Source organism: Mirounga angustirostris, unplaced genomic scaffold (assembly GCF_029215605.1).
Source record: "Mirounga angustirostris isolate CCGP_5_RB_7025 unplaced genomic scaffold, mMirAng1.0.hap1 SCAF_9, whole genome shotgun sequence".
NCBI classification, from domain to species: Eukaryota; Metazoa; Chordata; class Mammalia; order Carnivora; family Phocidae; genus Mirounga; species Mirounga angustirostris.
Window position 1 is genome coordinate 66159969 of NW_026991717.1, and position 13920 is coordinate 66173888.

Genomic DNA, 13920 nt, shown 5'->3' on the forward strand with positions numbered 1-13920 from the left:
TATGCAGACTTTGTTTTGAGAGACGCTTAACAAAGGGTTTGTTCTCTTATTGAAACTCCATTTGTCAGGATTAATGCCATTCATTCAGCAAATATAAAATGTTTGCAATAGTGTAAGAGCAAAAGTTCTCATTTTGTGCCTTCATTTTGCTTAGACTATTTACAGACTTTAAAAAAAATACATGCCATGAAAAAAAAGTCACAGAAGATTTAGGGTATGTATTTCCTCAATGCCTATCTCCTTTTTTTAAAGTGCTTAGTATAATATTATGAAATTAAGAGGTTTCGATAGCTTTATTCTAAAGGATTGAACATAATTAGCTCAAGAAAACCGTTTACAATTTTGGAACCCCTCAACTTTGTGTGTGTGTGTGGGGGGTGTTTGGGGGTGGGGGGTTAAGCTTCTTCAGGCAACTACATATAAATTACCCAGAGTGAAAGGACAGTAATTATCCAGGGAATTGAGGCACTAGGGACAGGCAGTGTAGAAGATTTTGGACCTCTGCAGCCTCTTCTTTACTTACATTTCAGGGAACAAGGGAAAATGCATAAGGTCTTATCTTGCTAATCTGGGTAAGGCTGAAAGGAGGAGAGATCTGGATTAGATGACCACATAAATTGTAAAGGTACTTTGTTTCTTTCTTCCCCCACACATGAGAAAATGCACTAATTTGCATTCACGTACATTTTATACTTTCTAAAAAACACGGATCTGTTATTTAAGAGGCTGACGTATTTAGGAAGCTAAGCAAGTTCCAGAGACTTAGGGGCAAGATGCTGGAGTTTAGAAGTCAGACCTCAATCCTATCTAGGGAGGGCGGAGGAACCTTGGAAAGTTCTGTTGCACCGTTTTACCCTGTAGTCCCTATTACATTTGTGACTTGTCTCTTATAAAGAGATCAAAAGATTCAGTATTATTCATGTGTTTAAATGCTACAAATTTGATGTAATTGTTAAGTGTTATTAAAATACATTCAAGTAATAATTTTGTTGTGAAACTAATGGAGAATTTTTACCTTTTGATGCCATCACCTCCGACAGGCTATTTCTCACTTTGTATCCACAAACCTTTAAATTCTATACAATGGGACTTTTGTCAGGCATCCCCAAACATCCGAAAGTAACAATTTGTATCTGTCAGGTTGTACTAATTGGAATTAAAAAATTAAAAAAAAAATCATGTCAGAGTTCAAACTATTCAGTTTTTTTTTTTTTTTAAATATAACTTGTTTCTTTTTAAATGTGGGGCAACATATTACCTTTTCAGGTAAGTAAAGGCATATTGGCCTTAGTCCAATTTAATAACTAAGTTGTAGACTTCCTATCAAAAAGTATAAGTAGAATCAAGCTCCTAACTTATGTAGGGAAATAGGAAATGTCATACATGGTAGCTGATGTTGGTCTTTTAGGATTCCTATAGCTACACACTGGAAATGAATTAAAAGGACTGGTAACATTTTTCAAACAGAAATCAGTCCTTAAGTGACAGACCTAATTCTATCTATAGTACAATTAAAATCTAATGGTTTCAGAATTAGTAAAAGGTGTAAATTATCACAACAGTGCTGGGTAAGGACATAGCAACTTATTTAATATTAGTTAACCTACAGATTATGGGAGTTAACGTATATTCATTATAATTTTAAAACAGTTCGGGGGACAATAGGAGATGGGATATTCCAACAACAAAGACTGAACAACTTTTCAAATTACAATCTGTCATCACCTGTATATAGAGAGGTGAAGGGGTAGGGAGGTTAGAGGGTAAAAATCCTTGCCTTGGGATGATGACAAAGATGTGGTCCTTAGCTCTGCGTTATCCCCATTAACACAACAATGTGAATTAAGAATATGAAACCATGGCTGTGGATTATTACACTGTAATTTTTGAAAAGCTACCATAAAGAAAAGCACAGAGCTAGAGGGAGGGAGAGAGAGAGCAGATGGAGAAGAGCAGGTTGGAGGTAGGGATTTGATAGATTGGTGGCCTATATGCTGGGGTCTCGTATGATCTCAATAGCATAAAACAATTGATCTTCTGGGAGTTGTGTCCATGGACCCCATCAGAAGGACACTGGACAAAAAGTTATGTTGCTAGAATTAAAAACCAGAGGGTGTCACAATGAGATGATGTGTCCCCTGCATGGGTTAATACATTATACACACAGTGGACAAATGACTACAACTTTAGAATCTACAGATCTAGTGGTTTCAGAATTAGTTTTAAAAATTCTCAAGATTTTATTTGAGAGAGAGAAAGCATGCGAACAAGCAGGGGGAGGGGCAAAGGGAGAAACAGACACCCCGCTGAGCAGGGAGCCCTACACGGGGCTTGATTCCAAGACCCCAAGATCATGACCTGAGCCGAAGGCAGACACTTAACCGACTGAGCCACCCAGGCACCCCCAGAATTCTAGTTTTTTTAGGTTTAAAAGATAGTGTTAATAAAGCAGAGTTGGGAGGAGATAATATAACCCAATTTGTACCCCTCATTCATTATGGCAACAATACTGTAAATTCATAGGATGGAAACCTAGATTTTATCTAAAGGAATACAAGGCTACTTTAAAAATATGTATTTTTCAGCTTTGTTGCCTTGAACTTTTATTAAAAGTGAAATCAACTTTATATTAAGGACATTCATGCTAACTTAGAAATACTCTGTTGCACTTTAGTTTTCTTACTTTATGAGCACTGTCAACGTTTAACTCTGGAACCTATGGCATGTCAGGATTAATGAGTTTTGGATTATATCAACATGGGTTATGTGTCTCCATGTTTAGTGTTGTTGATCTCAATTTAATAAGGTTTTAGGTAGAGTTATTAAAATATTAGCCAATATTCTGGAAGGAATTTCACAGATATACGTGAAACCACTGTAGTAGGGTGGGTTTAGCTATTTACATGGTATAAAGTGTGTCAAACAGGTCCTAACAAATAGAGGGTTAAGCTAAACAGCAAGCAGTGTGTTACAATAAATCTTGGGTTCAAGAATTATGGCATAACCACCAAGTCTTTCTGTGAAAAATATTTGAGCCCCCAAGAGATGCTCTACTTCCAATTAGTTGTCTGCACAAGGTAAAGGGAACACTTTCTCCAGGAGCCCAGTCACTGAGGAGTCCGTTTTCAAGGTGCCAAGGACAGCCCCAGGTCTGATCAGCGGCTCTTCTTTGGACTGAAGGATACACGTGAATGTGCGTATCAGTCTCACTTGTATCTGTACAGGCCTTTGTGTCCATTTGTCTTATGGATGTCCTAAGTCCCCCCCACCCCCCAATACGTGGCTACTGAATTTGCTGGATTACAAAGTCATGCACTCCTAGAGAGTCAGTGACCATCTGACTTGCTTTCAGACGAACCCCCAAAGCCTAGTGGGTCCAAGTGTGTGGCCTACCCAGCGCTCCTCTTTAGTTCACAGCAGGGTCCAGAAGAACGTCAGAAAGAGGACTGAAATTAGAGGTCATCACTGCTCTGGGCTTCTTTTGGCAAATTACAGCATTCATAATTTTACAGATGATGGGAAGCCAAGTATAGGAGAACAGCCTTAGCTCTTCTGTGATTGACGTATGGATATTTTCCCTCAGCTGGTTCAACAGCTTGGAACTTCCTCCATGTGAATGTTAAATCATTCACACCATTCTTAGAAATACACAAAAGTAAGAGTCAGAGGGGCCCCTTTCGGTGAAACTGTGTAAAAGCCAACTAAGCCTGACATTTGGCTCATTCAGGAAGATAATGCATCCTCTCACGGCTCAAACGGAGTACTACTTAAGTTAACAGTACTCGATGGTTTCACTCCGGCTGGAAAAAGTCACACATGCAGTGCTATGAGATCAGTGTGGGACTGGTTTTGAAAATGAAGTCTACAGGACCTCCTGCCTCTCTCTCTACGAGTCTCCATGGTGCAACAATTATGTTTATGGGACTGAAGGAAAAAAATCAGAGGGGAGGAGAGGTGTGAAGCACATGAAGACATTGAGAAGGAAGTGGGGGGGGATTTAGCTTACCACACAGAACTAAAGGGAAAGGGCAGGGGAGATTGGGGCACTCAACATTCCAGCATTCTTGAAGACCAGGTCCGACGAAATTCCAAAAAATTTAAGAGTTGGAGATTTTAGCCACAGAAGGAGAGATTCTTCTTCACTGCTGCAAAGCAAATATACTAAGGGCAACAGGAAAATTTTGAGCAGACATATTCTTAAGCAAACAAGGGCACAAAGACCAGTGATATTTGATATTTCCTTTTTTTACTTGTATACTGTCCAAATTGCATTCTAGGAATATGGCAAGAAATTTAAATGTGAAGCTCTTCACAACTGCCTTAAGCAAGTACTGCTTTCTAGACTGATTCTCCGCCCGCCCCCCAGCCCCCCGAAATAACGGACATAACCGCCGAGATGGCCAAGCTCACCACCACCACACACAGCCACCACCAGCCCTCCTCCGCTGGGCTGCTTCAGCTAGCACCTCCACCCTCAACCCTACAGTGAGACCCCCCCCCCCGCCCACCCAACTTCCAGCTAAGTGCCAGGCACACTGCCAGGCATTTTGCATACTTTATCTCAAATCTTTATGTGAGTTATTTTTAATCCACATTTTCCAGCAAATTCCAACTTATATTTCCCAAATGTTCACTATATGTTCACATGCATCAAGGCTCAGAGGCTCCAGCTCTGGTTCCTAAGTCTGTGCCTTGTTTAAGCAAGGCGACATTTTAAAAATCACGTAACGATTTAAATAATGAACATTGTGAGGCTTACTAAAAGGTTGCCAACTAATTGGGAGAAAGGTATGAATGAGGCATTCCCGTTTTGACAAAAATGCCGAAGTAACGGATCCCTGGCATGTAGGAGTTTCATCTTAGACTTCTAGGGGAGAATTAGATAATGTACACATTATACATAGGAACTTGCAGAAAACTTTTAAACAGCATTTAAAGAAAAAAAAAAAAAGGCTTCCCCAATTGAAACATATGTTTTTACACAAATCTGCATGCTCCAATTAATCTGAACTGCTGGTGTGCGGCCGGACCGCCTTCATCATCTTTGTAAGCACAATGTACAATTTGTGGTCGGATTTCTAGCAAGAAAAGTGCACCTAATTTTGGCTCTCCCCATACTTAAACCTATTTTAGAAAATTAGAATTTAACCATAGCTTTACACAGTCCTAAAAAAGAACTGTACGCAGCTGCTGACAGGTCATTGATGTTGTAATACTCTGAGTACCCGAGGAGAGATTTTATAGTATTATCCCAATGAATGGCATAAGAGAGACTTGGATTTTAAAAATTCATCTCCACTTGTCAAACATTATTAGGAAAGGAGGGAAAAAAAAGATTTCTTGGGATGATCTGACACAATGGCATGTTTTTCTGGTCCACCATGTCTGGTTGGCAGGACGCTTTTCTTCTCTGGTGTAATAAACAACTGTTTAGTACAATGCCATGTTTGGAACAAGGCAAGTTTTATTTTCCTTTTTAAGCTCTTGGCTCAAGAGAACAGTCTTATGGGAAATGGCTATTGTGTTTACTGTTATTTGATGATGAATGTCATCTGACTAAAATACTTTGTAATAAATTATTCCATTCAATAAAGCCATCAATAGTTTGGCTGGTTTAAAAATGCAATTTGCATTATAATGCACAGAGAAATCCCTGATGGAACACTCCTGTAACGTATTAGTTCAGATCAACACACGCACAAGCGGGCTTGCTCTTGTGCTCTCTTGCTCTTCTGGTTCAAGAGTTGTTTGTGACTTAAAAATATAAAAAATCAAAAATCTCAAAATGTCATTACCGTTTCACAGCTTAGGACAGAATCATCTTGAAGAATATGCTGAATTATTGAGAGTGATGATTGGCTAGAAGTGAATCAGTGGTATTAAAATGCAGTTTTCATCCATTTTTCCTGTAAAAAAAAAAATGGCTGCTACATCAGCAGTTTTGCTGACATAACAGAATAACCCCACCCACCTACCCACCCACCTGTGTGCAGTCAAATCTCCACGTGGTTTGTTTTGGTCATACCACTAACTTTTTACAGCAGTGTTTATCATGATATATATTTGGTCTATAGACTGAGTGATGAGAATTACTTTTACTTGGGGAACCTTTCACTGTCCATTAAAATAACTGGAGACACCCTTGAAAAGCCAGGGTTGGTAGTTATTTGCCTCATAAAACAAGCTCCTATTTCTTCATTGGTCTGGTTGTGATCTGTAACTACTTCTGGGAGAGGAATCCTTGTCAAAGGAAAACCATGTACACTGGCCAATCCTCTGCTAACACAAACAGTAGTTTCCTCTAAGGGAAAAACCTTTTGAGGGAATAAGAAGCCAGGCTTCTAAGGAGGAAGGTCTCCAGGACACCTTCTGGAACCCTGGAGGGTGTTCAGTGCGCTGCGTCCCTCACTATGAGATGCGGCAGGCCCACGGGCTGGATTTGTCCACCAACGCCTCCCGTGCACGCCCGAGATCTCTAAAGAGAGGGACTGGATCTTTGGTGTGCCTGTGTTCCTGGGCCCACACGCAGGGCCCAGCAGTTTGGTGCCCGATAAACATTCATGGATGAAGACACAAAGGAGTAACCCCTGAGTAAAGACCACTGAGTTTCTGATAATCTGACGGACATGTCACCATTCCCAATCTCATGGTAGAATCACGACCCTCAGTTGTGTATTCCAGCAGCTTTTGGAATTTTCATAGGGCTGAAAGGAGTATCTCTGCTAAGTCTCTCATTATAGTTTCATTTTCAATCAAGAACATGTTCCAGTTGTTTGAAAAGCAATGGACTCAAAATGTAAACCGGGTACCTATTGTTTCTTTAGATGCATAGGCCATGAACTACTGGTTTATTGGGTATATTAGAAAAAGTGCCGGAATAAATATCTGGAGTCCTGGACTCCAGGTCTGACCCTGCCTCTAACTGGCTGTGTGACACTGGGTAAATCTCAGATTTTGGGGGTCATTTTTTCTCATCTGTAAACAAGAAGGCTGTACTAGATGATCTATAAAGTCCCTCTTGGGCCTAGTATTTTTCTTTTTTTTTTTTTTTTTTTAAGATTGTATTTACTTACTAGAGAGAGTGAATGAGCACACAGAGGGAGAAGCGGACTCCTTCACTGAGCAGAGAGCCTGATGTGGGGGGCAATCCCAAGACCCTGAGATCATGACCTGAGCCGAAGGTAGACGCTTAACCAACTGAGCCACCCAGGCACCCCTCCTCTTATTTCTATAAGCAAAAATGAGTGCTAGAGTCCACCTTCAAAAAAAAAAAAAAAGGGGGGGTCTGCCTACTCAAGAAGAACCTGAACTCCCAGTTGTAACATACACTTAAACCCAAGAGAATACAGGTATCATTTACTAGACTATTCCTTCCTATTCCCATTTTAGATGTGAAGTACATGAAAAAAATTGACTTATCATTTAGCAATCTTTACTATCAAGAAAGACTTAGAGATTTATACTTAGGGAGTAGCATGGGTTTCAGGGAGTCTGAATTTTCTGAAACTGTAGGTAAGTTTTACAGAAGTGCAAAGTTCATAGTTTTGATACTTCATCCAAAATTTTAGGAAGCTCAGCCTAAATCCTAGTCTAATGCCATTAACTGACCTACACTAGATTCCTAGCTTAGACACTGGTTCAGAGCTGGACTCAAGAGAACGGAGGTGTGCTCAAACAAATAGCATCTACTCTAAGGATGATTATAAAGATTAATACGAGGTTATACAGAGAATAAAATCACTGTTCCAGAATCCATATCATAACAAGTACTTAATGAGCAACAAATACATTTTGCTTTTTGCTTTAGCAAATGGGGTTAATCATAACTAAATTTTCAAGGTTGTTCACTGCTGATAACCAAACCAACTTACGAGGGTGGGGAAAATTCCCATTTCAAAGATTTTATTTATTTTATTTATTTTTTTAAAGATTTTATTTGAGAGAGAGAGAATGAGAGAGAGAGAGAGCATGAGGGGGGGAGGGTCAGAGGGAGAAGCAGACTCCTCGCTGAGCAAGGAGCTCGATGCGGGACTCGATCCCAGGACTCCAGGATCATGACCTGAGCCGAAGGCAGTCGCTTAACCAACTGAGCCACCCAGGCGCCCAGATTTTATTTTAAAGAGAAAGAGTGAGCACATGGGAGCGGGGGAGGGGCAGAGGGAGAGGGAATCTCAAACTGACTCCACGCTGAGTGCAGAGCCCAATACAGAGCTTGTCTCACGACCCTGAGACCATGACCAGACTGAAACAAACAGTGGACACTTAATCAACTGAGCCCCCCAGATGCCAAGGAGGAGGATTCCTTTTCAAAAGCTACAGAGAGAAATTAGGAGTGGAAGTGTGTCTAAATGTGGGAGCTTGTAAAGGAATCCACCTGTTTAATCCTGTGATAGGATTCTAAGTACAGTAATTTAACTATACCATACGTGATTGTAGCCATTGGCTAAACCAATAGTTGAAAACCATTTAACATGCCTTGTAGTTTTGGTTTACATAGGTCTCTCTTCAACTATGTTTCCTGACTCATCTTAGGCAGCTAATGGGATTTTTCTGATCCAAGCATTTGTTGGCATGAACTCAGAGAGGTCTAAGGGGCAACAGGAGATGGTTTCTGAAGTCCCTTCCAGTTCTAAGACTCTAGGAGTCTCTTCTTCTGAATGAGAGGAAAAAAAAAAAATCTTTAAAGGACACTGAAATCTCAGGTCTCAAATTGGCACACAGTGCTCCCTGTCTTAACTCACATGATGAATGCTTTAATGTAGAGGAAATTGAGACTCTCTCCATTTGGAATCATTCTAAGCACAAATGACTGCGTTCTGGATCAAAGACAAAACTTGTTTACACTTCGAGAGGGGAGTAAGGAATGCTGCCGATATTCGGTATAGTATGACCAAAACATAAATGAGACCAGCTACCATATGCCACTCAGGAAAGCAGTCTGTTTCACTGGACCACCTTCAGATGATGATAGTCACACTATCTGATATACCAGCTTAGTTGGGTGATTTCTTATATCACTTCCTTCCCCTCCCAAATTCTTTGGTAAAGAGACTGGAATTTTGCAGTCTGCTGACCTGAGGCCCAAGGTCTAATAAGGTGGGTAGCTAGTAAGCACAGATGCTAAGATTTGAACTTGGGTCTAACAAACTCCAGAATTACTGGTTCTTTCCATTACCAGTGGTTCCCAAAACGACAACGGAGAATACCAGATAGTTGTATCAGAAGTGACTGGGGCGGGGGTGGGGGGGGGTGGTGGTGTCAGATAAAATGCATCCTTCTAGGTCTTAGACCCAGACTGTCTAATTCAGTAGATCTAGAGGAGGTTCTGGGACCTGCACTTTAAAAATTTTTTGGGGGGGGAATCTATATATTTTTGCACGCATGTGTGCACAACTGGAGGGAGAGGCAGAGGGAGCAAATCTCAAGGAGACTCCCGCTTAGTGTGGAGCCTGATGTGGGGCTCTATCTCACGGCCCACGAGATCATGACCTGAGCTGAAACCAAGAGTTGGTGTTGAACCGACTGAGCCACACGGGTGTCCCAGGGATCTATATTTTAAACAAGTATCTCCATTAATTCTGATGTGTAGTCAGGTTTGGGAACCACGGAGTTCCTGCTTGGGGCCACACTCTGGGAAAGGCTTTCTGTAGGGAGATTTTAACACTGAAGAAACAATGTGAACTTCAGTAGAGTGGGTTGTGAGATGGCCTTTAATGAAGGGGTCTGGCTTGTAAGAGAAGACAATGGTCCCAGCTAGCACAGGTCTGTGGAGGAGTAAGGCCAGGGATGCATCTAAAAATCAGATAGCATGCAGGTTCATCATGTGGGACTCTAATGGATTGGTAGCCCTGTGTTGAGAAGGATTCGGATGCAGGGAGTGGTGTGGCATAGAGCCACACGGCAAACATGCCAAATACAGAACTTTATTTTAAAATGACAACATATGGTGTATAGTCCATCAAGATTGGCTTTGTTTAAATTGAATAGAAGATAAAAATAAGACGAATAGTAAAATTTAATTATCTCCTCCAAATTTTACTTGGCCCCTACAACTGTTTTTAATTATAGCTTCATGACTTTACCTGAATTCCTCAAGTGCAAATTCTCTTTTAAAATTTATTTTCATAATATCTTTAGCACAATGCAGAAAAGGAATCTTAAATATTTCGGCATTTTATATTTTTATTGGTTTTCTAAACCACTGAAATTGTAGTGTACTTTGAGTTGATTCCATATGCAGTAAATCAACTGGAGGACAGACTACACCGTACAAAGTGAATCACTATAGCTAAAAATAACTTCTTCCCCTCCCACCCCGAAAACCTGCCAATATCCAAACAAGATTGCATGCTAGAAAGAGGTGTACTATATTCCAAGATAAATATATACAAATTAAGCTGGAAAACCTCAAGGTGTTCTTGATTAATTCTCAAACATTTCACAATCAAGTCTCAGACACTCTCTGGGATAAGCGCAAGGAGAGGAAGAAAATGATTGCAGAGGCTAATGAAGGTGGAAAGGGGGCTTATGGGGCGCCTGGGTGGCTCAGTTGGTTAAGCGACTGCCTTCGGCTCAGGTCATGATCCTGGAGTCCCTGGATCAAGTCCCGCATCGGGCTCCCTGCTCGGCGGGGAGTCTGCTTCTCCCTCTGACCCTCCCCCCTCTCATGTGCTCTCTCTCATTCTGTCTCAAATAAATAAAATCTTAAAAAAAAAAAAAGGGGGCTTATGAAAATATTTTAAAGGCAAAACAGAAGTGGGTAAGCTGGGGATGAAAAGGCAAACCACCACAAGGAGTTTGAGACTCAATGAAACATTTTTAAGGACACGGAGCCTCTACTTCTCTACTTCAAGCTGCTTCCCAGGCTGGCCCCAGGTGAGTCTCATTCCTATGCCCCCCAGTCTGAGATACCTGTGGGAGTCAGTGGCTTCAGAACTTCCAAACAGGACTGGGTATGAGGCTACGGAAAATGGACTATGAAAAAGCCAACAACCCAGAACAAGTACATGAAAGCGTGGGGGCGGGGCGGAGTCTTACAATCTGTCCCAGCTAGGCCTGTGGTCACTAGGCACCTGGTATTCAGGATTACGTTCCCAGGCATGCAGAACACTGCAGTCTCTCCACAAGGGGCTGAAACATTACAAAAAAAAAAAAAAAAAGAAAAAAAAGCCAGTGACGACCTGGAAGGAGTAAGTTGAGAGGCCTCCCCAGTACAATCAGTTGGATCATCGAACCATATTTTTTCAATCACCTTTAAAAAAAAAAAAAAACTTAAGACTTAGACCTAATGTCTAGAACAGAGCCTGGCAAACACTAGGTGCTCAATAAATGTTTTCTGAATGTTGATTAGGGGTCTGAATTAGTGTATGGTCTTGGTAGTTAGAAGCTGGCAGTCAAATATAGAATATTGAATATTAGGTTTCTGAAAAAAATAAGGGTGGAAAGAGGGAATGAACTATTATTTTCAGATAGATCTAAAAAAACGGAGTAGCTCAAGAAAGGCTGTCCAACAAAAAGTGAGCAAAAGTGAAAAAGGGGAGTTTCATTGGTTGTGAAGGTACAGGGAATTATTTAGAAAGAGAAAATTACAAAAATAAATTTAAGCACATGTTTTTCCCCTCATCACTAGTTTTAGCCACAATTATGAAGATATTTGTACTGTGTTCACACTTAGGGTTCAGTACACATTACTGACCTATCAAATATTCAGTAAATTAACCATAAAAATGTGCCTATCAACAATGATGATGATCCGTGATTTTTCTGGTAAATATCAAATTCAGAATAACCTTTAAAATGATAGAACTTCAATATCAGAAGTTTGGCATCAAAATGGAGATAAAAAGATAAGAGCAAAGCATGAAGCAGTTTTGAAATTTTAAGTTTATAAATGTAATAGGAAATTTAAAACTATTTCCAAATGAAAATGAATTGGCAAAACCACCTCATGTTTTAGAAAAGGTTCAAGATGGCTCTAAGATTTAGATTTTACATTACCGAGGGAAAGAAGAGCTACACTATGTTGGGGTGATTGGCAACCACTTTAATTAAAATGAGTTCATTTTCTTTCTTTTATTTGAGGAAAGAATATTCCTCCTGAAGGCTCTTTGCTGCCTTTCCCCACGTTGAACCTGCATTCTGGGCTGGGATTTATAGATGTCACATGAAATGAGTTTACTTAACTGAACAAGCATACTGCAGAAACAATGTAATGACAGGAAAACCAACCCTTTTAACACCAAGAATTTTATCTTGAAGGCTACAGCATGTAGTTATATGTAACCTTGTACTGACATAGGACAAGGACACTGAAGAATTTAGGAAGTTCCAAGAGGGCAGGAACTTTTCACCCCCTACTTCACCCAACCCCCCTGTGCCTAAAGGAGACCCTCGATGAGGACCTAGTGAATAAATGAACAAGGAGTCGGAATTCCTTCTAGTGGATCCAGACCATGCCTCATGCCTCAGTCCCATCATCGTGCCAGGATGCTATTCAGAGACAGGGGTGTGATGGAGGTCCCTGGCAGACCCTAAATCTGTCCCAGCAGTCAGAGGCATCAAAGGCTTCTCAGGAGAAAGGGAGTCGACAGAACTGGGCGGGGGGGGGGGGGGGGGGGGGGGGGAAGACCCCAAACCTGTTCTAAAACTATTAATCTGTCTCATTAGAAGTTTAATGGGAATTTCATAGAGAATTGAACAATGCATTTTGAAGTGAAATAATGTTTCAATATTTAAGCCAAATACTTAGGGGAAGTCAAATTTCTAAAAGTTTCTCATTCTTTTCACATACGGATTTTCAGAATATGGCTCTATTAATTGACAAAACAGCACTCATCTACTGAACTGAGAAAATAAGGAAACCAAAGGAAAATATTAAACTCCTATAAAAAAATGAAAGGGATAGAAAATTGTAGCTTCCCATAAATGTCAAAATATCCTACTTATAAACTTGGAAAACAGATCCGGTACTTCCCAGGGTACATCTTACAACGCTGTTGCTGTTTAAACCTGGTGGTAGATGAAATCAGGAAAAGGCGCATGTTACACTTCATTGCTGTTGGACTAAAACTCTGGCAGAAAGACACCCACTTTCTTGTTTGAAAATAAAGATCCATCAAAACTCTTGAGTTGAAAGGTTAAGTGTACTCTCTGTATAGTTGATAAATGGAGGCCTAATTTAATCAGGGGCTGTCCTAGGCATGGTTGCCCTGACCCAGGCTTCTGCTTCCATGCGGGTAAGATCTAACCAAGATGTAGGCTCTAGGCCTTTGACCTACTCGAGACCTTGTCTGAGCCAGCCGAGAGTTCTGGTTAACAGCCGGGGAACCAGAAGTTCAAATCAGGAACATGTGCACTCTGCTAATCTAACACATGGCTCTAAAATTAAAACGCAACATGACCGAGTGCTTCGGGATATTTTAACAACTAAGAAAGAGATTACAGCTAGATAAAACCGGGCTTTCGGGGTCACTCTTGCGCCTTCATGTTTCTCCCCGTTTCTTTGGACTAGACAAATTTAATTTTATTGTATTTCTTAAGAATTTGCTAGAAAAACACAAGTTTGGCAAGTTGTTTCATGGTTGATTGATCTGGGGGAAATGGGGATGTTGTAAGGTTTCTCTGCGACATGTGTCACCTATTAGATAGTTAGCTTTTTCTATTTCCAACCGAGCCAAACCAAATTAATTAGAAAGAGGTTTGAATTACAAGCTAAACACAATGAAAAGTAATAAAAACAGAAAATGACATTTAGGTCATCAATAATATTCCGGAGGTAATTCGGCATTGATTTTTCTTGCTTTCTATGATAAAGAGCTTTACAGGTTGTCAAACTAACAGTTTAACTCCCAGTTGTTACAGTAACAACTGCAGGCATCAAGAGCACAAATTTAATAATGGGGTAGATTTATTTTCTTTTTG

The 13920-nt window shown here is 40.4% G+C and overlaps 1 protein-coding gene across 8 annotated transcripts in view; it reads right to left on the reverse strand.

Moving 5' to 3' along the window:
• The window catches only part of CDIN1 (CDAN1 interacting nuclease 1), a 205265-nt gene that overhangs the window by 19764 nt on the left and 171581 nt on the right, over positions 1–13920 (reverse strand). The window contains exon 11 of one of the 8 annotated variants that reach the window (XM_064570706.1): positions 5197–5906. The exons of the other annotated variants lie outside the window; for them this stretch is intronic. Coding sequence (XP_064426776.1) covers positions 5894–5906 — 13 coding nt within the window. The 3' untranslated portion in view covers positions 5197–5893. Of the gene's footprint in view, positions 1–5196; positions 5907–13920 lie in introns of those variants that run through there. 8 annotated transcript variants of the gene reach the window in all.